General features: G+C 37.5%; 1 protein-coding gene across 1 annotated transcript in view; it reads right to left on the bottom strand.

Annotated features, from left to right (window-relative positions):
• The window catches only part of LOC109073333 (FERM domain-containing protein 3-like), a 41,369-nt gene that overhangs the window by 10,038 nt on the left and 5,087 nt on the right, over window positions 1-26,244 (bottom strand). The window contains exons 2-11 of the mRNA XM_042762826.1: window positions 19,016-19,120; window positions 18,337-18,379; window positions 16,550-16,628; window positions 13,958-14,055; window positions 13,512-13,635; window positions 12,616-12,703; window positions 12,284-12,372; window positions 10,949-11,012; window positions 7,676-7,677; window positions 4,950-5,036 (exon numbers count right to left, since the gene is read on the bottom strand). Of these exons, the coding sequence (XP_042618760.1) occupies window positions 4,950-5,036; window positions 7,676-7,677; window positions 10,949-11,012; window positions 12,284-12,372; window positions 12,616-12,703; window positions 13,512-13,635; window positions 13,958-14,055; window positions 16,550-16,628; window positions 18,337-18,379; window positions 19,016-19,120 (779 nt within the window). The remainder of the gene's footprint in view (window positions 1-4,949; window positions 5,037-7,675; window positions 7,678-10,948; window positions 11,013-12,283; window positions 12,373-12,615; window positions 12,704-13,511; window positions 13,636-13,957; window positions 14,056-16,549; window positions 16,629-18,336; window positions 18,380-19,015; window positions 19,121-26,244) is intronic.

Raw genomic sequence — 26,244 nt, 5'->3', positions numbered from 1 at the left:
TTAGGCTATAACACGTGTTTGCTGCCTTGAGCAATGCAGTGCTGAAATTTGCGTGCTCACGAATCCTCTCATTATAACACACGAATTGTAGACATTATGAAAGATTTATCATGCATATATTTATTGTGTTATAAAAGAGATTTGTGAGATTGTGATTAACTGAGATGTCTTTTATAGATTATAAATACAGCACTCTTTGCTTTAGTTGAAAATAACAGTGTTCTGTAAATGTTGATGCTTTAATAACAAATATTTATCGGCGTGCATGCTGGGATTTCATAAATTTCATGGAGAAAAAAGTAATGTAACTAGTAATGTAACTAATTACTAATTACTTTTGAAATAAAGTAATCAGAACAGTAACATGATTACTTTTAAAAGGAGTAATCAGTAATTTGATTACATTTTCAGAGTAACTTGCCCAACACTGGTCCCAGGAGCCATGGCAGATTAGGCAGTCCAGGGTCCAATGGTGGAGCAGGTAGTAGGGGGCGCCATGGCAGGGCAGGCAGACCAGGAAGCCATAGAGGAGCAAGCAGACTAAGAATCCATGGCGGAGCAGGCAGTTCAGGAGGCCATGGCGGAGCCGACAGTTCAGGAGGCCATTGCGGACCAAGGAACTCAGGAGGCCATGGCGGAGCATACAGTTTAGGAGACCATGGTGAAAAAGGGAGCTCGAGGAGCCATGGTGGAATAGGGAATACAGAAGGCCATGGCTGGACAGCCTCCGTGGCCTTGGCCTCGTCACCATGTCCGGACACCACATCTGGCCTTGGCCTTGCCACTCAGCCCAGCCACTACAGCTGGGAACTCAGGACACCATGGCTGGACGGCCTCTGTGGCCTTGGCCTCACCACTCAGCCTGGCCACTACGGGTGGACCCATACTACCCCCCCCCCTTAAAAAAGAGTAACTTGCCCAACACTGGTCCCAGGAGCCATGGCAGATCAGGCAGTCCAGGGTGCCACGGCAGGGAGCGGGAGGTTCAGGGCACCATGGCGGAGCAGGTAGTTGGGGGCAGCCATGGTGGGGCAGGCAGACTAGGAAGCCATGGCGGAGCAGGCAGTTCAGGAGGCCATGGCAGAGCATACAGTCCAGGAGGCCATGGCAGAGCAAGGAAATCAGGAGGCCATGGCGGAGCACACAGTTTAGGAGACCATGGCGGAACAGGGAGCTTGGGGAGCCATGGCGGAATAGGGAACGCAGAAGGCCGCCTCACCACTCAGCCCAGCCACTACGGGTGGACCCATACTACAGCCACTACAGCTGGGAACTCAGGACGCCATGGCTGGATGGCCTCAGTGGCCTTGGCCTCACCACTCGGCCCGGCCACTACGGATGAACCCATACTACCCCCCACCCCCCCAAAAAAAATCCTTGGGGAGAATTTCGTCTTTCAAGGCCCTCCATAGGCCTAACTCTGCAACAGTGGCCCTCCCTGGGCTGGACATGGGAACTACTGCCCTTTTTGTGCTACACTCGGGGATTGGAGCCTTCTCTGAGCCGACACTGGAGTGAGCTCTGGGGCTGGAGTCGACACTGGTGCGAGCTCTAGGGCTGAAGCCGACACTGGAGTGAGCTCTGTGGGTGCTCTCGGGTGAGGAAGAGGGCCGTGAGCCATCCATTTCTCCTCTTCCTCCTTTTTTGGTTACGGATGAATAGGCCAGCCGGTGGGCTTGACTTCAGAATGGCCGGCAGGCTGGAGAGAGCCATGGCCGGTGGGCTTGACTTCGTTGCAGCCGGCAGGCTTGAGTGAGGAATGGCCGGTGGGGTTGGCTTTGGATAGATAGAACGAATGGGTGATGCCTCTGGGCTGGCAGAGAGGAGACGGGATCTGCAGACGAACCAAGCCAGGTTGATATAATCGGGCAGGGTCCATCCAGACCACCCCAGAAACAGTCCACAGGAGCCCACCGGTAAAGGGAAGTCTGTTTAGAGCAGGTGAGGAATTCCCTGATGTAAACTTCTAGGGGATGGCCGTCTTGATAGATAGAACATAACTGCTCCGGGGATCCATAAATAAATCAAAAGAAAACACTTTTAAACAAAATGAGAAAACAAAACGGGGAGAAAGGGCGCCGCTTACTGTCTTGGTCGGCTGTTCTATCCCGATCACTCTGGGAGGAACGAGGAGATGCAGGAGAATACTTTGACTAGAATTTAAACCAACAAGCAATGGCATACAAACACTGGAAATTTGGATGACAATTAACAGCTGACGCTAGAAACAGGGAAACACAGGGCTTAAGTAGACAAGGAAACTAAAGAGGGAACACCTGGAAAAAATGAACATGATGACATGAGGGAGAACACAGCTGGAACCCAATAAAGATAATGAGGACTAAAAATACCTACTTTTGCACTGATCTTTAAACAGGAATTAAGACAGGAGTAAAAGAAGGAAACACAAGTCCACAACACTGACATCATCAAAAAAATATTTTGTATTTACATTTATTTTCTTCTGAAAAATATGACTAAAAATACCTACTTTTGCACTGATCTTTAACTCCAAAAGCTTTTGTATTTACATTTACATTTAATCATTTAGCAGACGCTTTTATCCAAAGCGACTTACAAATGAGAACAATAGAAGCAATCAGACCAGCGAGAGAACAACAACAGTATACAAGTTCTATGACAAGTCTCAGTTAGTCTAGCACAGAACACGTAGCTATGTTTTTTTTTTTCAAGAAAAGAAAATAAAAGAAAAGAAAAGAAAAGAAAAGAAAAGAAAGGGTAAGTGTTAGTATTAGTTGGTCAAGTGCTGGCCAAAAAGATGAGTCTTTAGATGTTTTTTGAAAATGAGTAAAGACTCAGCTGTTCGAATTGAGATTGGGAGGTCATTCCACCAGCTGGGCACAGTCCAGGAAAAGGTCCGTGAGAGTGATTTTGAACCTCTTTGGGATGGCACCACAAGGCGCCATTCACTTGCAGAATGCAAACTTCTGGAGGGCGCATAAGTTTGAGTTTAGGTATATTGGTACAGCACCAGTGCTCGTCTTGTAGGCAAGCATCAGTACCTTGAATTTGATGTGAGCGGCTACCGGTAGCCAGTGTAACCTGATGAGGAGAGGAGTAACGTGAGCTTTTTTTGGCTCATTGAAGACAACTCTCGCTGCTGCATTCTGGATCAGTTGCAGAGGCTTGATAGAAATTGCAGGAAGGCCCGCCAAGAGAGCATTACAATAGTCTAGTTTGAAGAGAACAAGAGCTTGGACAAGAAGTTGTGTGGCTTGCTCTGACAGGAAGGGTCTAATCTTCCTAATGTTTAAGGAAAATCTGCAGGACCGGGTCATTGTAGCAATATGGTCTGTGAAGCTTAACTGATGATCAATCACAACTCCTAGGTTTCTGGCTGTCCTGGAAGGAGTTATGGTTGATGAACCCAGCTGTATAGAGTAGTTGTTATGAAATGATGGGTTAGCTGGAACCACAAGCAGTTCTGTCTCAGTAAGGTTGAGCTGAAGGTGATGGTCCTTCATCCAGCTAGAAATGTCTCTCAGACAGGCTGCAATGTGAGCAGCTACCATCGGGTCATCTGGTTGGAATGAGAAGTAGAGTTGAGTGTCATCAGCAGAGCAGTGATAAGAAAAGCCATGCTTCTGAATGACAGATCCTAATGACGTCATGTAGATGGAGAAGAGAAGTGGTCCAAGCACTGAGCCTTGAGGAACCCCAGTAGAAAGAAGTTATGACTTAGAAACCTTACCCCTCCAAGACACCCTGAAGGACCTACCTGAGAGGTAGGACTTAAATCACAGGAGTGCGGTTCCAGAGATGCCCATCTTTCTGAGGGTGGACAGGAGAATCTTGGTGGTTAACTGTGTCAAAATCAGCAGACAGATCCAGCAAGATGAGTACTGTGGATTTGGAAGCTGCTCTTGCCAGTCGCAGGGCTTCAGTAACCGAGAGCAGGTCAGTCTCAGTTGAGTGGCCGCTTTTGAAGCCAGATTGGTTGCTGTCCAGGAGGTTGTTATGTACAAGAAACACAGAGAGTTGGTTGAACACAACCCGCTCAAGTGTCTTTGCAATGAATGGAAGAAGGGATACCGGTCTGTAGTTTTCTAAAAGTGCTAGATTTAGAGATGGTTTCTTAAGCAGTGGGATTACCCGAGCCTGCTTAAATGCTGTGGGAAATGTACCAGAGTGAAGAGAGGTGTTGATAATGTGAGTAAGTGAAGGTATGACTGAAGAAGAAATGGCCTGAAGAAGGTGAGTGGGGATAGGATTTAAGTGAACAAGTAGTAGGATGATTGGAAAGGATAAGTTTGGAAATGTCCGTCTCTGAGAGTGGAGAGAAGGAGGAAAGAGAGTGTGTATTAGTTGTTATGAAGTTATCATCAGTCTGTGGTGTGGAGAATTGGTCACTGATGGTTCTTGTCTTATTTGTGTAGAAAGCTGCAAAGTCATCAGCTGTAAGAGTTGATGAAGGAGGATGGGAAGGAGGACAAAGAAGAGAAGAGAAAGTTTTGAAAAGTGTGCGAAAGTCAGAATAGTTGTTAATTTTGTTGTGGTAGTATGTTGTTTTAACAGTGAAGACATTTGCAGAGAAGGAAGTGAGGAGTGACTGATACACAAAAACATTACTAATTACTATCATTACTCAATCATTGCTCAAAAACATTTCTAATTATTATTATTATTATTATGATGATGATGAAGACAGTTATGATACTTTTGTGGAAATCGTGATTTTATTTTCAGGATTTTTTTTTTTTTTTAAATAAACCACAGCATTTATTTATAATAGCATTCTTTCATAACATTATACATATCTTTACTGTCATTATTGATAGATCAAATGCATGCTTATTAAATGATAGTTTTAATTTATTTCTAAAAAAAAATCATACTGACCCCAAACTTTTGAATGGTGCTGCATAAAAAAGACCAAAAGGAGAGGAGAGAGGGAGAGAGAGAGAGAGAGAGAGAAGTAGGACTCTCACTTGTAAAAAGCCTGGTTTTCCACGGCACATTTCCACAGGTGCTTGCAGGATGCTGGTGTGGATGTGTGGAATGTCAGAACCAGTTTTCTGCAGATAGATGAAAAGAAAGAATGAATAATTGATGTGTGGAACAGAAAAGGTAGATACAATCATCTTAAGAGAACAGGGAGGTCAAAGCAAGTGAGGACATAAAAAATCTATAAATTACACGGAGATGGAATCTGAGCACAATGTCATAAATAATGAGAGCTGAACAAAATGCTGACCCATTCTAGTGAGAGTGTGTTTGCGGGCAGCAGGGCGGCTTTACCGGGAAGAGAGCAGGGAATATGAGAGTACGGATCAATAACAACACGTCATAACGGCACCGTCAGTCAACCGGTTAGAGACACTTTGACTGGAATGAACACAATGTACACAACACTTATTAACCTTCATTTACACTATAGATGCAATGGGTTTTACAAGGACACACATTAGTGTAATAAATGACAAAACCATGGGAAGCTGCATCACTGTGATTCGACAAAGACTGTGGGGTTTTACTCACAACATATGATGAAAGTCTCGAATGGCCAATAAAGATTACATTTAATATGAATAACATTCACAATAAACAATTCTCAGAATTAATGTAGTTTATTAGCCTGTTATTTGTATGTTTACATCAGTTTGATGGTGTGTAAAAACTCAAGTGTATGTGTTAATGTTTTGAATTTTAAAAAGGTGGTTCATCCAAATCTGCTATCAATTTTATATTTTAGCATTAATATAACAGATGGTGTTATATTGGGAATGTAACTACAGGTTGCTGTTAAGACCTTTGGCTGTGGCGATCTTCACACACTGTCAGGAAAAAAAAAATCTTTCAGCATCATTACTCTAGTCTTCAGTGCCACATGATCCTTCAGAAATCATTCTAATATGCTGATTTGGTGCTCAAGAAACATTTATTATTATTTCTTAATATTTTTATGGAAACCATGATAATTTTTTCAGCATTCTTTGATGAACAGAAAGTAAAAAAAAAACAGCTTTTAATATATATATATATAAATACATTTATCTTATGTATTTTATCACCACTCAGGAATGTACTGGTTTATAATAACAGTCACATGTAGGATTAATCATAATGCATGAGAGGATGAAAGTTACGTCAGCGTTGTAATGAAAATGTATAGTGGGTATTGGTTTTCTGTTGGGTCGATATGTGTCGGATTCCCGCTTCTCGTTAACACAGTTGAGATTACAGTGGGGTGAATGTGCTAAACTGCCAACCGAACTTTGTGACAACCTAAACCCAGCAAATTTATGTGCTGGATTAAGCATCCAGGACTGAAGCGAAGGTGAATATGTAAGTCTTAGGCTGATGTGACAGAGATATATATAAGGCCTGATAAAGTGCTGTGAAAAACAGAACTGTCAGGAGAATAAGTTCCATGAACCCCATACGTGGTGTAATCTGAGACTGGGATCGATAGATGGAGTACTAAACAGATCAGTGAATCCAGAAAGAAATCAATACAAACCACTTCCAGGCCGTTTAGCATCAAACTGCTGAAAATATACTGCTGAACGCTCACACTGAGATTACAGTCGCATCATTAAAACTAAACTAAATGTCAGAGCGCTCACCCCACCTATGACAAGAGACAGTACACTATTCATCTGGGCTTAAGATGGGGATTCCGCACTAAACTAACTGCATTAAAACCGTGGTACGCAGAGTGAATCATATATAGCTGTCAGGTGTGATATTGGTCATGTCTTTTATTTTGTAATTTCCATGCCATGTTTCTTCCTTGCCCTCATGTGTTCCTTAGTCCATGTGTCATGTTCTCATGGGTTCACTGTCATGTCATTTGGTAAATCATACATTTATTGCTTTTACTCTCTGCAAAACTACATTAGATTGATTTTAATAACTTTAACGTACTTGAAGTGTGCACCAAACATAAATTCCTATAGGAATATCCAAGTATTGGATCGGGACTCGGTAATGGCAGATACTCAATATTCAGTGACTCGGATCAGATCGGGGGCACAAAAACCTGATCAGGACATCCCTAGTGGTTATTAGTTCTGTTTGTTCATTGGTTCTTGTTCTTTAGTTCTGTCTTGTCATTGGTTGCTTCCTATCATGTGCTCCCAATGGTCTGTGATATTGGCACAGATTTTGTGTAACCAACAATTCTTTGTGACTCTATATAATTCTAAAGTTGGAAAAAACCTTTAGTTCCCACTTTAAGTTAACTTTAGTTCCCAGGACATCTACAAAATGGATTAAAATGCTGAAGAAAGAAAGAAAGAAAGAAAGAAAGAAAGAAAGAAAGAAAGCACATTTATTCTGTAGCACTTAAAAATAATAATTTGGCGTCTAGTTTTGTTTCTTATAGGAGCCAATAGCTTCTTAAATGTTTTTTGTCTGGAGCCCTGCTCTGTAAATCAATGTGATATTTTGCCAATGTTATTCTACAGATGCAGATGCAAAAAATAGTAATAGCACAAATCTCCTCATTATGCCTCAAAATTTGAGGTATAATTCATCCAAGGAGTGCAAACGGTGCTGGATGAGTTATGTAAGAAGTCTCTAAAGTCTGTTCAAATGCCTGACTCTACGTATATAAATAAAAATTCAGAATTCATTCTGTGAGATTTGAGTAGCAGAAAAGGTCAGCCGTTGCTCATCCTCTCAGGATAGTGAAAAGTCTGCACTCCAACACTTCTGGACAGAATAGTGTGTATCACAGGCAGGCGTGTGCACGTGTGTATGAAACACAGTCACATGTCCAGTATAAGTAAAGGCACACACATCCTTTTCAAGTGTGTGTGAACTAGGGATGGGCGATATGGTCTTAAAAATGTATCACGATAATTTCTGATATTTATTGCGATAAAATTGCGATTGTATTATCTTTCCTATTTTACCCAAAATAGGGTGTTGTGAGCAGTACACACAACTATTTAATTCATACTGGAAGCCGGAGGGGCCCTTGCGCAGAAACTCCACATATGCATAGAAGTAATGCTCCAGGAAATCACTAGTATGGACAGAGGTATCCAGTGATCGCTGTAGCTGAATAAAACGCAGACAGAGAAATCTTGACTGAGGAAACCTGAAGACAGTAAACATGCAATTGCTGTGTTCTTCAAAAAGTATGCAATAAGGATTAAAGTATATTATAATGCAATGGTAATCAACATAGCCTTTATCACTGTATATAATGCTATAAAATAGTATGATTTCTGCTTTATTCTGTGATATGAAACACCTCTGATCTCAAAAATAAGTTATTTCTAACACACTCGACTATGTTATGAAGTTAATATGGAGAAAAAGCATGTCAATGAATAATATCTTTGTTGGACAACAGGTTTGTAACCGACTCATACACATGTAAAACTGTATTGCACACGTACTACTGTGGTACATTTACTCAAGGCTCAGACCAATTTTTGTCGCACTGTACAGCGTTATCCAAACCTGTTCCAGAATGTAGGAGGATCTGCTCAATTTCACATCCGCCGTCCTTCACATCACTCCACACAGTCGCACACAGAAATGTGTCATCAACTATACTTTATCGTTATTATCGCGGGAAGACTAATTCTTATTGTGGGGAGAATTTTTACAGGTATATCGCAAATGATAAGATATCGCCCATCCCTAGTGTGAACATGCAGAGAGGGACAGACTTCAGTGAGAACAGCACACAATGATTCTCCCTGTTCTCAAACAAAATCAACCCACTTTCAATCAACTTTCAGGCTTGCATGGGTCGTGACCCAGACAGGCGATGACAGTGTACAGAATTAACCAATTACACACACACACACAGTTCTAGACATCCAACAACAATTTAGTTTCATACCCATCATATAATATGCATAACTTCACAAGCAACTTAAGAAATATTTAATAGTTTCAGTAGTTCCAGTAGTTCTCAACTTTTGTGATTCTAGTCGTTTGTGATTTATTGGATAAGGATTATGTATAAATTAAGTATAAAAATATTTTAAACATTTTATTATTTTATAGAGCTTGGCATAATAATAATAATAAAAAAGTACATTCATTATAAAAATGCATATGGTGTTTTAAGGTCTAGAAATCACACTTTTAGGCTTTCTCATATATTCAGGTTTTACAAGACAGAGAGAGAAAAAATAAACATTTGCATTTTTAGCTTATTTTAATGCTCGTTTGTCTTATTTGAAATCATTTAATTCATTTAACACTCCCTAGTTGAAAACCACTAATTTAAACTATTTAAACTAGCCGTTTATTATATTTATATAAAGTTTGGCTGCACAACTGTATATAAATCACGTTCACTAGTATAACCAGGTCAGTTACAGCAATGCATTTAGATTCATTCCCATAAAGAAGCTTTTAGGAATTATTTTTCATTTTCTATACTGACAAACTAATTCCAAGAGATTTATTCTGAATTGTGGACAGTGTCATTGCTTAAAATGACTGTTTTAATTTAATATCATGTATTCAATAATTTATAAAAAAAAAATGTTTATTGCATATTCTCTCAACAATATTTAATACAATTATTTAGATAATATTTACCAAACTACACAAGAATATAGTAATCAAGAGTAACAGTATACTGTATACAGGATAATAACATGGCAGGTGGCTGCCTCACAAAAAGTTATATCAATTTATATTCAAAATCAAAATCATTTTTAATTAGAATATCCAGTGAAATATTGATGTTTGTCATAATTGTGGAATCCTGATAGACAGTGGCGCTCATGAAATTCTCATGAATACTATATGTTGGGCACTACAACTAAAGTCTGATTAAAATCAGGACAGAAATGTGGGTGAGGAAGTGTACTATAGGATATGTAATCATAATTCATGAGTTAATCAATGGCCATGATGTATATGTTTACTCACCAGCAATGGAAAAGTGCACACAGAGAAAAGAAGACAGAAGCACATGTGAAACTAGATTTAAAGCATGACACACAAACAGAATGACAGGCACAGCACGCTGAATAAAGGCCCCTTCACACCAAGAACCATAACTATAACGTTAACTATATTAGTGCCCACACCAATGGTCTATTATAAGCACAAAGTGCAGTTTTGTCATCCTTGTCATGCTTAAGCTTTTCAAAGTCAGCTGGATTCTGTTTGGCTGTCAGTGTTTTTATAGTTCACCAGCGGGAAAGTGATTCCAATGATATCGTTCCTCTGTGACCTTATCGAAAATGTCTCTGTTCTCAGTGATTTAGAAAAATTATTAAAACTTTATGCTTATAGGTATCATTCTCATTATCATCCTTGGTGTGAACAGGCCTTAAATCTCTACTGGCAAAACAAAGCCACTTTGATATCTAAGTATAAGTCGAAGAAAGTAGTAGCTTGAACATATCAACTCCCTAAAAACACACATTTCCCAACTTAGAAATCTCAAATACCAAAAATGTCCAGGTTTTTGCTTTGTTTTCCTATTGTTTCAATACTTGATGAAGGTAATGACCAAAAAATATTTTGGCCAATAGTGTGCATGCAGTGTAAATAATCAACCAATCATGGCATATGGAAATACGGGATCCACAGAGAACGGTCAAAGCAATGCAAATAAACTTACACATAATGTATGAGGACTGCAGAGAAACTGTCAATAGGAAAACAAAAACAAAACGTGGATATTTTAGGCAATTTAGAAATCCTGTCTAGGACACATGCTGGAAAAAGAGGACACAGGGTCACCCTATTTCTTTATGAATCATTTAAATTAATTTGCAACTATTTATTATAGCAGAATGAAGAAAAGGGACATGGGAATGTTAGTACAGGACAAATGCAAGAAATGAATGTAAGATAACATAAGATTGTGTTTATAACATCCTCATGATGCAATGTACAGCATAATGAAAATATGAATGGTTTTAAGTCATGGTGGGTAAATGTATTATGAATCACATGACTAAAATGAATGAGAGTTTAAAAAGATCATGTATCTTACCTCTCTTTGCACTCCAATCACATAAAACGTTTTCCCTTCAAACTTAAACTTGCTGACATCTGCCCTGCAAGAGTGAGGCATACACACGATATGTTACAAGTGAGGTGGTCAATGCAAAAGCTTCATGTCAACAGTCATTCTAATGCTATGAGAGGGAAACTCTTCAAAAGCATTTATCTGCTTGTTGACTGTGGGCTGGTGTTAACAGCCGTACAAAACCTCATGTCATAGATAATGAGCACCCACAGGCCCCTTAAAGGCACAATATGTAAGATTTTTTTAGTAAAATATCCAAAAACCACTAGAACAGTGTTATATATTTTGCTGACTTGTGTACTTACAGTATCCCAAATGTTTTGAAGAATGTTTAAATCCAGAGAAATAAGCTATTTTAACTTATTTTTAACATAGTGTCATTGTGTCACCTGCCAATAACGTCATAATCCCTCGATTTCTGGTTTTGTTTTATAGAACATGGAAACACCAAAGACGCATTAATATGTTGTGTGTTTTAATAGACCGGTGACGACCGCACAGAGTAGCATTATTACAGAACTGTCAAATGTATCTAGTAAGATAAAACAGCGCTGCTTTACCCCACATACGCACGACCAGAAGGAGTGGAAGCGGTCGACTGTGGCATAATAAAAGCTCCGCTGCTTTCGAGTCGTGTGTTGCGCTCGTTCAGCTGCCTTATTTGGCTTTGACGGCTTTCAGCCTCACCCTGCTTCATTCTACTACATTAATAAATCATTAGCTCATCCATGAACATGATTTCTGCCCGAGTCCTGTCGGATTGCATCAGCTGTGGGGATGAAGACGAAAACTCCCATGATTCCACACTTAGTCACGCGTCATTAAACTACGCCTTTGCTTCTTTGTTTATTTTGAATACGCACCCTCCAGCGGCGAGAATTACATATTGTGCCTTTAAGAACAGGACTTAATTGGAAATTTTTTTTCCAGAATAACAACAATACCAAATTGCTGTGTACAAACTCCAGTCATTTCAATAAGAAACCACAAAACCTAGAATTTTGCATGAGGGTGAAAGATTTCCCAATGCAGATTTCGCAGCAGGTTCAAGGTGGTCATGGGTTTGTGTTTTGACCAACAGAAGCTGCTTGGTTTGAAAGTGACTTCTGTCTGAGCTGTGCTTCATACTTTGCTACACTTTTGACAAAAGACAATGAGCTTTTTTTGCCTGTGAAATTTCTCTGAAATATTGCTAATGTGACCACACTTTTACGCTAAACCACACTGAGTAGGGTGAGGTAATGATGGCAAGTGAATCTGAGGAAGAGTGAAGATATTTCAAAGTGATAAGAGAGTTACCATTTTAAAAGGTGGATCCGCTTATTTCCCTGGAAAACCACAAACCCTCTTGCAGTGAATCCCAGGAAGGCTGTGGATCCTGTGAAATCCTGAAATGAATTAGACTAGATCAGATTGAGATTCATGATGTTTCAACTACAGTAGTTTTTGCATTCCACGTTGTTTTTTTATTTCAGGTAAATTTGCTAATTGGACGTCTTTGTTCGTTGAGTAGTGTTTTTTTTCAACATCTCACACATGAGCACTGCATATTTCAGATGCATGTCAAGTTTAAAGAAGTTCAACTACTTTAACAGATACATGTATGTTGTAGTTTTGAGGCGAGTCAGTACCTTGCAGGGATGTGGGTCGACTCCATATGTGTCCAGTGTGTGAGCCCTCTGAAGAAGACTTAACTCAGCGAGAGCAGGACACTGACCCCTACAGAAACAAACCACACAATCTTACAATAAGCTCTACAACTACATCAAAACTTTAATACTATGTATATAAATTATGAAGGTTACACATACATTAGTACGGAGCCCCCCACATGACATGCAGGAAAAAAAAATAGTAGGCTAAATTGTGTGCACGATTTACTAATTCGTTCCCTCAATGTACTAAAACGTGCACACGATTACTATTGCGCTCCCTCGATTTACTATTCCGTTCACATTTATAATAGTACGCACGATTTTACTAGGGAACGAATCAATTTGCTAAATCATGCACACGATTTAGCAAATTGAGGGAACGCAATAATAATCGTGTGCACGTTTTAGTACATTGAGGGAACGAATTAGTAAATCGTGCACACAATTATTTTTTTTTTTCTTGCATGTCATGTGCGGGGCTCCGTACATTAGTGTTCAAAAGTAAAAACAATAATTATTTTATTCAGCAAAGATGTATTAAACTGTTAAAAAAGCATCAGTAAACACTTTTAAACGCACAACTGAAGCTGTTGTCAATGTTTTCAACATTGTTAATAATCAGAAATGTTTCTTGAGAAGCAAATCAGCATATTATAATAATACACTAAAAACCATATTAAAAACAATAAAAAAGCAATCTTCAAAAAAATTCAGCTCTATGTATTTTTGATCAAACAAATGCAACCTTGATGAGACTTCTTTCAGAAACATTAAATATCTTACCAATCCCAAACTTTTGAATGGCAGTGTACAATTAAATTTAGTTCTGCAGTGGGCATGTGGCTTAAATTTGGTGTTTTTTTTCCTCTCACCTCAGCTCATTCTGGTGGATCTCCATGATCTTGCTATCTAGTTTAAGGGACTGTTTTGGGAAGAGCTTGAAGTCGCTGATGTAGTCTGCAGGATGTTCCTCAGGATCGTAGTCCCCAAGCTCAGCTAAAAAAAGGCGAACAGCCTTAAAACGCATCAAATGACCTGAACAAGAGACTTTCATCTGTTCCTGATCTAAATGATGTTCATATCTATCAGAAACTCTCTTTGTTGTTCATTTTATGAGCAGGGAAATGCGGAAAGATGTTTGAAATATGGCTGTTCATTAGTTAAAAAGCTTCCAGAAGAAAATGTCTCAGGAACCCCGTGTTACTGGCGCTGACAGGGTCTGATGTCAAATAGTACTCAAGCTTTGGTTACATAACTAAATGCAATGGAAAGTGTGATTGGTTGTAAAAGCTGTCTGTAAATGAGATTGTATTCTTACCCTGTACTATACAGGCTCCTAGATACGCAGCATCAGTAAATGGACATAACAGCCTACCGTGGTACACATCTCTCTTCAACTGCAGGTACAGAAGATACCTGACAATAGAAACAATAGTAGAGGTGACATTTCCAAAGAGTGTCTGTGTTATTTTTACATGAAACATTCACCACAGATTCTCTCTTTTTGGTTACATTCACAGTACAAGCCAAAGTGTCAAATTTCAATTTCATTCTTAATACATGACCATTTAAATATGGCCCATATTAGAGACTGGTCTGAATAAGCATTTTTTTGTACCCCGTCCAACAATTATATTAACTTGTTTTAATTTTATAGTTCACTACTAATTCATACCCTGTTCCAGAAGTGTATTCCCTTGTTTTATTATTAAAGTCTGTTTGTATTGGAAGATTCTCTCCACGTCTCCTCATTTCCCTCCTGTGAACTGTGACAAAACACAGAAACCAAAAAGCAAAGATGACAGCGCCTGAGGACAGGCTGTGTCGGCTTCGAGAGACCACGGCGTGACAGCCGGCATCAGTTGACCCTCAGCTCATTGTAACTCCTCCCACTACAATTAAATAAGATATACAAGTTCATCCGTACTCACACTTGCCTTAATCTGTCGCACAGACATATGCTTACCCTCCTCCATCCCCAGCTCCTCCTTATGCAGGTGTGATCACTTAGCATCTCATCCACGGATAAGCTAATCGTTGCTTGATCTTGTCCAGTCTTATTTACAGACCTGTATCAATCCTGCATGGAATTTTATATCTGTTGCATTAAAAATGTTGGTAATTGCATTAGGCTTCAGGGGTTTCAAACCTCAGTAAGGTTTGCTTGTGGACAGCTCAGAATCTGAACCCTTCAGAGCAAAGCCTATGGCCAAAATAATGTTCAGGACTTCTACAATAATCTTAATCAAACAGAGTGGTCCTAACTGAAATGCAATTAATTTAGAATGCTTTATACTTAAGTAGGACTAAAGCACATCTTTATGTTATTTCATAACTGAAATATGGTTAAAGTGCACTTTAATCATACTAATTGTAAGCATTCATGATAAACTAAAAATATTATATATAGATATGTTATATAATAAGGTCCATGTTAACTTCTGGAGTTTGTACAAATGGACTGCAATGTAATGGCCAAACACTTTTTGTGCATTTGCATGTTTCCATTTTCTTCATTCTCGCGCTTCCTTACCCACTGTACTCAAATCTATTCTTTATATTAAATATTAAATAGAGAGAGGTAGGAAATAAATATAGCTGTTTTCTGTGTTAAACTGAACGTTAACAGAAAAACCTCTGGTGCAGAGCAGAAAATAGCATGAATGTTGACATGCATCTCCTGTCCACCTCAGTCCCTTCATTCCTTTTTCACAGGATGTTCCCATTTAAACTCAGATAACCTGGGCTCCCCGATACACAGTCACACACATATGCCTTTGCACTATTTCAAGCTTCTGTCTGGCCACTGGAACATGCTGGTTTTCAAGAGCGCAGAGAAAGCGTGGAAGATCCAGAAAGACAAATACATTTATCTTCACTGTTCAGATTGCACACATGCACTGAGCTTCATGTTGTGAGAGCAGCACTAATGAGTTAGTCACACTAACAATTTGTGAGTGTGTGTGTGTGTGTTTGTGTATATATGCAGATGTCTGTGCATGCATGTGTGTGTTTGAGATGGAATCAAAGCTTGTTTTTGGACTGTTGCTCTCTGATAATGTTAGAGGAATATGTGACACAAATTGACACTGACAGTCTATTCAGAATATTTTTTGCTTCCTTTTGAGGGGAAAAAAAATCCCATTAACAGAAAACTGAGGAGTAAACACACTTATTTTTGCAAAAATGATTAAAAGAAAAATATTTAAAAAATCCAGATAAAAACTGAAATGTTCAACCTTGATTAAAAAGTTTTTGAAATTTGGTTGGTGTGATAATATTTTAAGTATTATTAATTAATTATACAGAAAAATATCATGAACTCAAACTAAAGTTGTCATTGTCAGATTAGCTGATTTTTTGTGGTTTACAGTTTTACTGATTTAATGATTTTAAAACTGAAATAAAACATATAATTATTATTATTTATTTATTTATTTTATTAGGGAGTAAGTAAGGGGCATGGGATCCAGAATGACCACAAGGCTATTGGTTCTAACATAATATTTTATAATAATAATAATAAAAAAAAATGTGACAAATATGGCAAATATTTTTTAACTAAATATATTATCTCATTTCTTTTCTTCTGGTTTTAGAGCGAAATTTAACCCTGTCATGTTCTTGACAGGTTTCATGAGATTGACTATAATAAGATCACACTGGTTACTTTGACATGAAAGCAGCCACAGCTCGCCATTCTGGCTTCAGTTGCAAATAAACATGCTCTTTCCAAATGAAACTGGAACAATCTGCCCAGGAGGCATTTTTAAAATGCAAACCTCTTCCAGAGAATCCTCCGTCTCATATACTTGACTTGAGCGATTCAGAGCTGTTTACACTCTGACTGGTTTGGGTTGTTTTAATGTTATTCTAACGCCATCTGAACATTAGCTCACAGTCCTGTTACCTTGTCAGCTCTTCCTTGATCTTGATTGGCTCCTGAGGGTAGAACTTCACCCTGAAGCACATAGTGTATGGCTGCTGACCTGAAAACAGCACAACATCAACAATCAGACGAGGGGAGAGAGACAGACTCACTTGAGGTAAATGTGAGACAGATTATGCAGAGAACTGTAACTGAGGGCATGAGGGGAGCTAAAATGATTGTATTAATCCATGAGGTGAGGGAAACCCCTCTGGTGAAGAATGAAATGAAGTCTTCAAAGATAAACGTAATGAGTCTGAGAAGTTTCGAGCTTAGAGGGAAAGATTGCTTTCATTGACGTCACAGCAGAGAATGTCTGCTTAGAAGAGTCATTTCACACTTTGTCTACAATCTTTCTTTGTCACTTTTCTGAATGTGAATGATGTTTAACCTGTGTAAGTTTGGTCATGTTAGCAAAATTTCTGTGACATTTCGTAGGCAAAGAATTCCATTCAGTCTATGGTAAATAGTACTTTCAAACCAAGCAGCTTTATGTTGGACAAAGCAACAAATCCGTGTGGTTAACTTGAAAACATTGTGAATTATGTGTGAATTAAATTTTCCCCCGTACGCAGAGTTGCACATTGCATGGATTCCTATTGAAATGCAGTGTTAATTTTAATTAAATTTAATTACATTTTTATTAGTTTAAGTCATAGTCTTTTAACTAAAATGCCATTTAGTTAACTAAATACATAAGATTTTTGTCAGACTAAACAGACTAAAATCTAACAGATTTAGTTAAATTGTAATGCATTAAACATAAATTAGCCATTAAATTCTAAGATTATTATATACTCCTGGAGAAAAAAATTAATAACCTGTTAATATGAATGATATTATTATTATTACTGAACAAGGACATGGTCTTCTTTTCAATAAAATACCCATGGTTATATTTATATTCTTTAGAACAAGTTTCATATGGCATCTTTCATTATTTCAAGCAGAAATATGTTTTTGTAAAAATTAATTAACCTTTATTAAAGCTAGTAAAGTGATTCAGTCATGAGCAGTGAGTGACTTCCTCTTTTGTCGTTTGATTAACACAAACAAGGCAATTATACACCTATATATTCATAAAAAATTACATAAAAAAAAACAAAATAACAAGTATAAATAAAAGAAAACCAAAACGAATTTGTCTGAGGAGGAGCTACACTTGAATTTGAGCTTACTTTTTGAAAAAGAAAATATTTAGTATGAATATGGAAAGTATGAATGAAATTCTGACATACTACATCCACCATGTTATTACTATCATGTAACCTACCATCATCATTTGCATCTCTTCACTGCCATTCATAAATCCTCTCCTATGGACTCATTAGATAGTAAAGTGTCCAGAATATGCACATCAGAATCTGGACAGAAGTAGTAGGTCAATCCAGGTACTTTTGGCCTACTGTTTTTCGAATACTATGAATTGCGTTATGCAAATCTTCCCATATCGTGACGTAGACATATGGAGGCATGTTTAAACAAGGCGTTTTAGGAGGGCTTGGACGAGTCTTAACTTTTATAAAGAATATCTCTTTGGGTTTGGAGACTTTAGTCTTTGCAACTTTAGGGATCTTATCTATTCATGAACAGCTTGTAACACTCCAAAGAGAAAGGAAAACTTGAAATGGCATCATATGACCCCTTTAAGTACAAAATGTTTTAAATTGTGCTACAGTGCAAATGAAAAGAGTGACACTATGTTCACAACTTCTACCGATAAAGCTGAATCTGCCACCTTGAGGGCAAAAACTAAATAAATAACTTACATTTCATCTGTTTCACGACTGGTTTGCTCGGGTCCAACCAATGCTGTAAAACAACAAGAGACGGAATTTATTGACTGCTGTGTACTGACAGCTAAAGATGCTGACAAATCAGCATTTTTTATGGTAAGCACTTTGGACAAGCATTCCCCCTGATGATCCCTCCCTTTTTTCTATAACAGATATTATATTACAACATAAATGACTGTTAATATTTCACTGCGGTGCTGCTGGGAGGATTTCTGCTCGACTGAAGAAACATTGTCGTACATACAGTAGGTTGAAACCCCTTGGTCAGTTGTCATGGTAACTTTGTTCAGAATCAGAATAAAGATGAAATATCTACCATGGTGACAGTGTAGAAACAAGTATGTTTAAGATTTGTGAGGTTCTATTTCTATTTCAAAAAAAATCTGTTCTTTTGAATGTTCTATTCATCAAAAATCTTGAAATCACAGTTTCCACAAGCAGCACAACTGTTTTCAACATTTAAGTTTAATTGTGCAGTTATTAATTATTGATGTCTCTTTGATATTGTCATACCAAATGCAATGATATTCATTTTAAGTATGGTTTAAGTGCTTAAACAGTATATCTGTTGAAGTTACATAAACTTTCAGGTCAGTATTCGCTTACTGAATATTGAAGCCAAAAGAAATTAGAGTTGTGAATGTGTAGTTACCCTCTGTTTCTCTGGGTCCACATATCTGATGCCAAAGTAATCTTTCTCCAGCAGGCTGTAGTGATTACACACGTGATCCAAGAGAAACTGTCCTTTAGTGTCTCTCTGGAGAGGAAATAAAAATCAAATGAACACAAATCAAAGCCATAATCAAATGTATCTTTTTAACTTTTTTGTAAGTCATTACATCAGATATTTAGGAGACAGTAGTGAGACAGTTCTCATGAACATATCATCATAGTTACTGTTGTCTATAGAAATTCACTGATTCACAAGAGTGACAAAATACAATAATATAGGTGGGAAAATATGACTGTCAATTTTTTTTTTTTATATTGGCTAATTTATTTATCTTTTTATTGTGCTATATTCACTCACACTCAAAAACAACCATAAAGTGTAACGTTTTATTGAACAGGTTCTTTTAAAGACTCACAAGTTATCAGTAATCAGTCTGAAAAATCCTTTACTGAATGAATTTCTGACTGAATCAAAATGAAGCAAGAATGTTTTTTTTTTTTTTTTTTTTTTTCACATTTACATTTTGCAGACGCTTTTATCCAAAGCGACTTACAATTGGGGGATACATAAAGCGATTCTTCTTAAAGAGGTAAACAGACACAGGAAGTGCTTGTAATACCAAGTTTTAGACATTGTTCAAATAAGTACAAGCTTTTTTTTTATGATGATGAAATCAAGTAGCTTCGGGAGAGATGAGTTTTCAGCTGTCGTTTGAAAATTGTCAGGGATTCAGCATTCCGGATAGGTGTGGGAAGATCATTCCACCAGCCAGGAACGGTGAAAGAGAATGTTCTGGAAATTGATTTTGAGCCTCTCTGTGATGGTACCACAAGGCGTCGCTCACTAGCGCATCTCAGACTTCTGGAGGGGATGTAGATTCGTAGTAGTGAGTGGAAGTAGGTGGGTGCTGAGCCTGTGGCTGTTCTATATGCAAGCATCAATGACTTGAACTTGATGCAAGCTGCAACCAGTAGCCAGTGCAAGGAGATAAAGAGAGGTGTAACATGGGCTCTTTTGGGCTAGTTGAAGATCAGTCCTGCTGCATTCTGAATCATTTGTAGAGGTTTGATTGTGCTTGATGGAAGTCCACCAAGAAGAGCATTGCAGTAGTCCAGCCTAGAAATGACAAGGGCCTGGACAAGAAGTTGTGCCGCATTACATATTTTTCATATGAAAATATGTAAATGGAAATACATTTACGTTTTTTTTAAATAAAAAGTATTTGAATTTTAATTAAAAAATTTAAACATTAAATTCAATTCAATCTTGAAAACATAAAAAAAAAAATAAAATTATATCATTTTTTAATGTATGTTAAGGTTAAGGTCCTGCAGGGGTGGACAGCTTTGCTGCAAACACTGATATTCAGTGAGTGATGATAACTTTATGGTCTGATACAGGACTGTGTCTCTGCTCCACTGAGCAGCTCTGATGACCATCATCGTTTTGACCTTGCTGTTATTACATGTGACGCAGGGTGCTATAGCACACTCCTGATGTGTGAAATACATCTCACTGAGAGCAAGGTCTCAGTACCACCACAGAGTGACTCTATGGGCTGGACGTTCTGCTCTAACAGTACAGTGAAGAAAAACATCAACATCATTTTCTTAAAGCTTCGGTTTCTAAATATTAATGACTATAAAACAAACACGTCTCTCTCTGCACATATTTCATGTAAAATGTAGGTCAAGCTCTACATTGGACAGAATTAAGAAGAGGTTTCTTATATTATTACATATCTATTCTCTTTCAATGATAGAAAGACACATCTGCATTAGTTATTAGTTTGTTATTTGTGGTTTCTAGAGTGTTGCTATGCGGTTGCTAAGGTGTTCTGAGTGTAGCAATCACTCAGATCACCTAAGCAACCACATAAAAACACCCTAGAAATTGTAGCACCACACCAACAACCACTCATAAAACACAATATCACTCAGAATACCTTAGCAACTGCATACCAACATCCTAGAAACCACAAATAACACCCTAGAATTGTAGCACCACACCAACAACCACTCATAATACCTCAGCAACCACACAGCAATACCCTAGAAACCACTTATAATACCCCTACAGTACTGACATGTGATTGTTGGTCTGTTGCTATATGATTGTTAAGGTGTTGCTATGTGGTTGCTAAGGTGTTCTGACTGATTGTTGGTGTATTGTGATTATTGTAGGGTGTTATTTTTGGTTTCTAGGGTGTTGTTATGTGGTTGCTAACGTGTTCTGAGTTGTTTTTAATTTGTTGCCACCATTATAGGGTGTTATTTGTGGTTTCTAGGGTGTTGCTATGTGGTTGCTAAGGTGTTCTGAGAAGTTGTTAATTTGTTGCCACCATTATAGGGTGTTATTTGTGGTTTCTAGGGTGTTGCTATGTGGTTGCTAAGGTGTTCTAAGTGGTTGTTAATTTGTTGCCACCATCATAGGGTGTTATTTGTGGTTTCTAGGGTGTTGCTATGCAGTTGCTAAGGTGTTCTAAGTGGTTGATAATTTGTTGCCACCATCATAGGTATTTATTTGTTTCTACTATGTTGCTATCCATTCACTAACTAATTCTTACTGATTTATTGTTGGAGGGTTGCTACTATTGTCAGGTGTTGTTTGTGGTTTCTAGGGTGTTACTATGTCGTTGCTAAGGTGTTATGAGCGGTTGTTAATTTGTTGCCACCATCATAGGGTGTTATTTGTGGTTTCTAGGGTGTTGCTATGCAGTTGCTAAGGTGTTCTGAGTGATTGTTGGAGGGTTGCTACTATTGTTGGGTGTTGTTTGTGGTTTCTAGGGTGTTTTCTAAGGTGCCCTGAGTGATAATTAATTTGTTGCCATTAGTATAGGGTGTTATTTGTGGTTTTTAGGGTGTTGCTATGTTGTTGCTAAGGTGTTCTAAGTTATTGTTGGTGGGTTGCCACATGATAAGTTGTTGTTTGTGGTTTCTAGGGTGTTGCTACGTGGTTGTTGAGATGTTTTGAGTGGTTGTTAGTTTGTTGCCAGTAATGTAGGGTGTTATTCGTGGTTTCTAGTGTGTTGCGTCATCTGACAAATGAACTCGCTAGTCAAGACTTTCGCAAAACCTTAGCTACTTTGTCACACGTCTGTTCGAACCACAATAGATCTGTTGGTGGTGCAGGTGGTGGAATAATTACTTCTGCTTATCAATCAGTTTTGAGATTTTTGTCAGGTTTAAGGGTAATTAATGTCAGATTATCGCTTTAAATAATGAACACAGTAATGGAAGACTATGTCACAGTTTTTGTTCTCTTTTGTTTTGCTTCATTTACAGCAGCCTCTTTTCATTCTCTTGACGAATTAAAAGAGGTAAATTTGAGATCTGTATGAAACTCCACATGTCAAACTAATAAGAAACTATGCTTTATTCCACAGGTTTACCAATGTTTATAAATGTTTGTTGGAACTATGGTTTGGGGGAACACTGAATGTTTAGAAATGTTAAATGTTATGGTTTGTTTACATGCTAATCCTATATACAGTATAAGCACTAGTAATAGTGATGCTTGCTTTAACAAACACCTATAATGAATGAGATGCTTGTACGATGGAGGCAGGAATGGGGAGAGATGATCGATTATTAAGGAGTTTAAAAGATGGTGTGGAAGACAAGTTTAAACACAAAGCAACCACACTTCATTGCTGCTCTTTCTTTAACTCTCCACCTTCCAAAATCACTCAGAGATTCACTTAACATGAGCCATGCCTCTGTCAGCAGCTCTAGTCTGAACAAACAGAGACTAGGACCATGAAAGCTTTGCCCTAGATAAAATGCTCTGTAATTAATACCCACGCCATATCAATTATGAGTGTGTCTCCCTTAGAACTAAACATCTAATGTTTGCTAATCCACAGTTCGTGAGGATCCGTTCATATCATTAAGCAGAGGACAAAACAGGGAAGAGTGTAAATTAGTGAGTGATTTATGTAAGCAGGAAAATCAGAAGAAAATACAGAAAGTCAATGGTGTCCAAGCGATTCTAGCTCCAAAAAGGACATGACAGCATAAAATTTAGTTTTCAAGTTTTCAAGTGCAGCATTAGTGATTTTTGTTTTTTAAGCAAAAAAAAGCCCATTGTCTGTTGTTAATAGAGATGCATGACGTCCACACAACTCACACAGAAGTCATTTTCAAAGTAAGTAACTTTGCGTTGGTCAGTGCAGCTAATTCGCTTGTCCATCTCATTGCAGCTCAATCCTGATCACATACATTCACAATTGAAATGCCTGGATTCCACCTGCAAAATTTTGCTGAATGACAACAAATGTGATCGTTTACATACTAATCAACTAATCATGGCCTCTGACCCTGTATGCAAATTCCTTAATAAGAAATTTTCCTCCCAACTGAGATAAACTAATCATGGCCTCTGACCTGTATGCAAATTCCTTAATAAGAAATTTTCCTCCCAACTGAGATATTCAAGCTTGAAGTACCACCATGAACTGCATCTTAATGGACATACTGTCTAAATAAAAATGAGATGCTCATTGCGTGAGATGCTAAAAAACATTCTTTTTTTATCCATTTAACAGTTCTCCAGGATTGTTCTGGATCTGACCCTGATGACCTGTGCAACACTTATGGCTATAATGGGAGCAATCTAATCTTGAAACCATATTATGCATTTCTCTGTTCATCCTATAATCTCTGAGCGAAGGAAAGTGGATCATGCCGACAACAGGTCTGAAGTGAAACTGACCTGGTGTTGTAAGACGATGCCTATGTACAAATCTTTCTTCTGTTATACTGTCTATATCTCATGCTCAGTACATACCTAAAGATCGAAACATATTCTGAATATCACATCTTCATTTCTTTATCAGTTCCTACATCTGTCTAGTGTTTTGAAGGAAAAAGTATATTTTCATGTCCTTGATTAATTTTTTAATCTTTTCATGATTTATAACTACATTTGATTGCTATTTTTGATTATGCATGTAGACCTGCAGTCTGAATATGGCATTGGCTGTATTAATAATTTGTAAGGTGACATTTGCCCCATTCTGCTTGCAATGCATAAAGCAATTCCTGCATCAGAAAATATCACAATTATTATTGAGTGCAAATCTGGACAGAATGTGACTGGTTTAAAAATGTAGTGATGTCACAGCTTCACAAAAAACTGTGTCATTAAGGATGTTAAAATACAGAATACAGAAACTAATTGGTAGAAGAACATTTAGGAGGAAGTACAGATGCCAAAGTGAGTGACTCACTATTTCTAACTGATCTGCTGTGATGATGGAATCATTCGAGACAATTAAAGTCACGTCATGCTGGAAAAATGTTTTAACTATTTATTGCAAACCTTCAATGATTAAATTGAGAAACTGAATTGATTATTGATTAAACCTTGCATTTTAAGTTATGAAGACAACAGGATCCCCATATGTGGTACTTTTGTTCTCAAAATGAATGAATCTGTAACAATCACAACTGTTTGTGGCTGCATCATAAAACATTTATTCATTTTACACGGACAGCTTGAGTGAATTTTCTTGTTGTTCTGGGGTCCCTTGTGAATACGAGGTACACTTTAGCATACTTTACAAAAGAATACTTATTATGGAAAAATACACTTTTTAAAAACATTTAAGCTTTGAGTGTGTACAGAATATAATATTTCCCAGAACATATATGCAAATTAATTGCAATTAAATGAAAATGTATTATAGTTCAAATTTTAATTACATGCAATTAGTTTTAGCAACTGTTGACCCACCATACAACTTTATATTTAATTTCATAATTAATTCTATTGTCCTTGAAATATGGTTGAAGTTCTGATATTGTAATTGTACTGGCAATCATTTATGGTAAACCAATATAAATACATTTAAACCTACATATATACATTTAAAATATATTAACTTTAAATGTAATATCGAATAACACTAGAGTATGAATTATAACTTTACGTGGGCTTGTTATTTTAAAAAGTAAAATGTTTAACTTGAGATTTTTACAAAGTGCACCACCAATTACTGTTTGACCTTTAATTTTTTGCGAAGTTAAAAAAACAAACAGGAAAAAACCTTAAGTTTCAACAAAAGCTAAAGTTAAGAAGCTCAGTTAATTATTTCATTGTCCAATTTTTCTCTCATATCAAATTAGCTGAACTGTAAATGTACAAAAATATGACTTAATGATTGTATCAATAATGATTATTTCAATGGCTTTGCAATGTAAGAATTAAAGTATGTGATACATTAATGTAATACTATACACATTCAAGCTAAAATGCAAGAGTGTTCTGTTTTAACTAGGAAAAATAATATTTGAGATTATTTGCGTTTAGGTATCAGAATATCCGACTGAAATATAATCTATTTTTAACAATTTGGTGTATATACAGTATATATATATATATATATACCTGGAAGTAAACCATTTGTGAAATATTAATCAGTAGATGAATGGGCTGTTCTGTGGAGTGTAATATGCCTTCATTCCAGCAGAAAGGCTGTGAGTGACAGATATGTGTGTGTGTCAGTGTGTGTTTGTGTGTTTAACGGGTCATATATCCCCAATGGCCAAACATGCTGTTGTCTCTTAAAATATCTATCATCACACACCACACACACTCACTGCACTGCCTCAGGCTACTGATGTACAAACAGAATGGGAGGACACTTCCACACACACACACACACACACACACACACACACACACACACACACACACACACACTTACTATCTAAACAAGGACATATAATAGAAAAATAAAGAAAAAAAAATACCTAATTTAATTCTTAAATATCCAATAAAAAAAAAAAAAAACATACAATTTAGAATCAAAAAGATAGGAATTAATATGTTTTTCCAATATCCCAAAAATGCAATATTTCCAAAAAGAAATGTGTTTGAGCAAAAGAACAAGAACGGCTTTACAAAGCATTGAGAAAACACAAACAAACAGTGATGTGTTCTGGGCACAGATGTACATGCTGTCTCTGAAGCGCAGCGGTTGGTTCATATGAACTGCACATAACTGACACATCATTCACCAGCGGAGCAATGACGTCATTCACTTACACCCCTCCTCCCCCTCCTGTTTTATGATCTCTTCTTTCTTCAGTCATTCTTGCAACAAAAAAAAAAATCTCATCAAAGGACATGGAGGAGGGAGATAAGAATAGCATGAGCACTATTTATAGTCTCCACCACAACAGCACCTTCTCTCCTTCTTGCTC

Source organism: Cyprinus carpio, chromosome A8 (assembly GCF_018340385.1).
Source record: "Cyprinus carpio isolate SPL01 chromosome A8, ASM1834038v1, whole genome shotgun sequence".
NCBI classification, from domain to species: Eukaryota; Metazoa; Chordata; class Actinopteri; order Cypriniformes; family Cyprinidae; genus Cyprinus; species Cyprinus carpio.
Note: the sequence above shows the minus strand (reverse complement) of the source record. Positions and strands in the feature narration are given on the sequence as shown.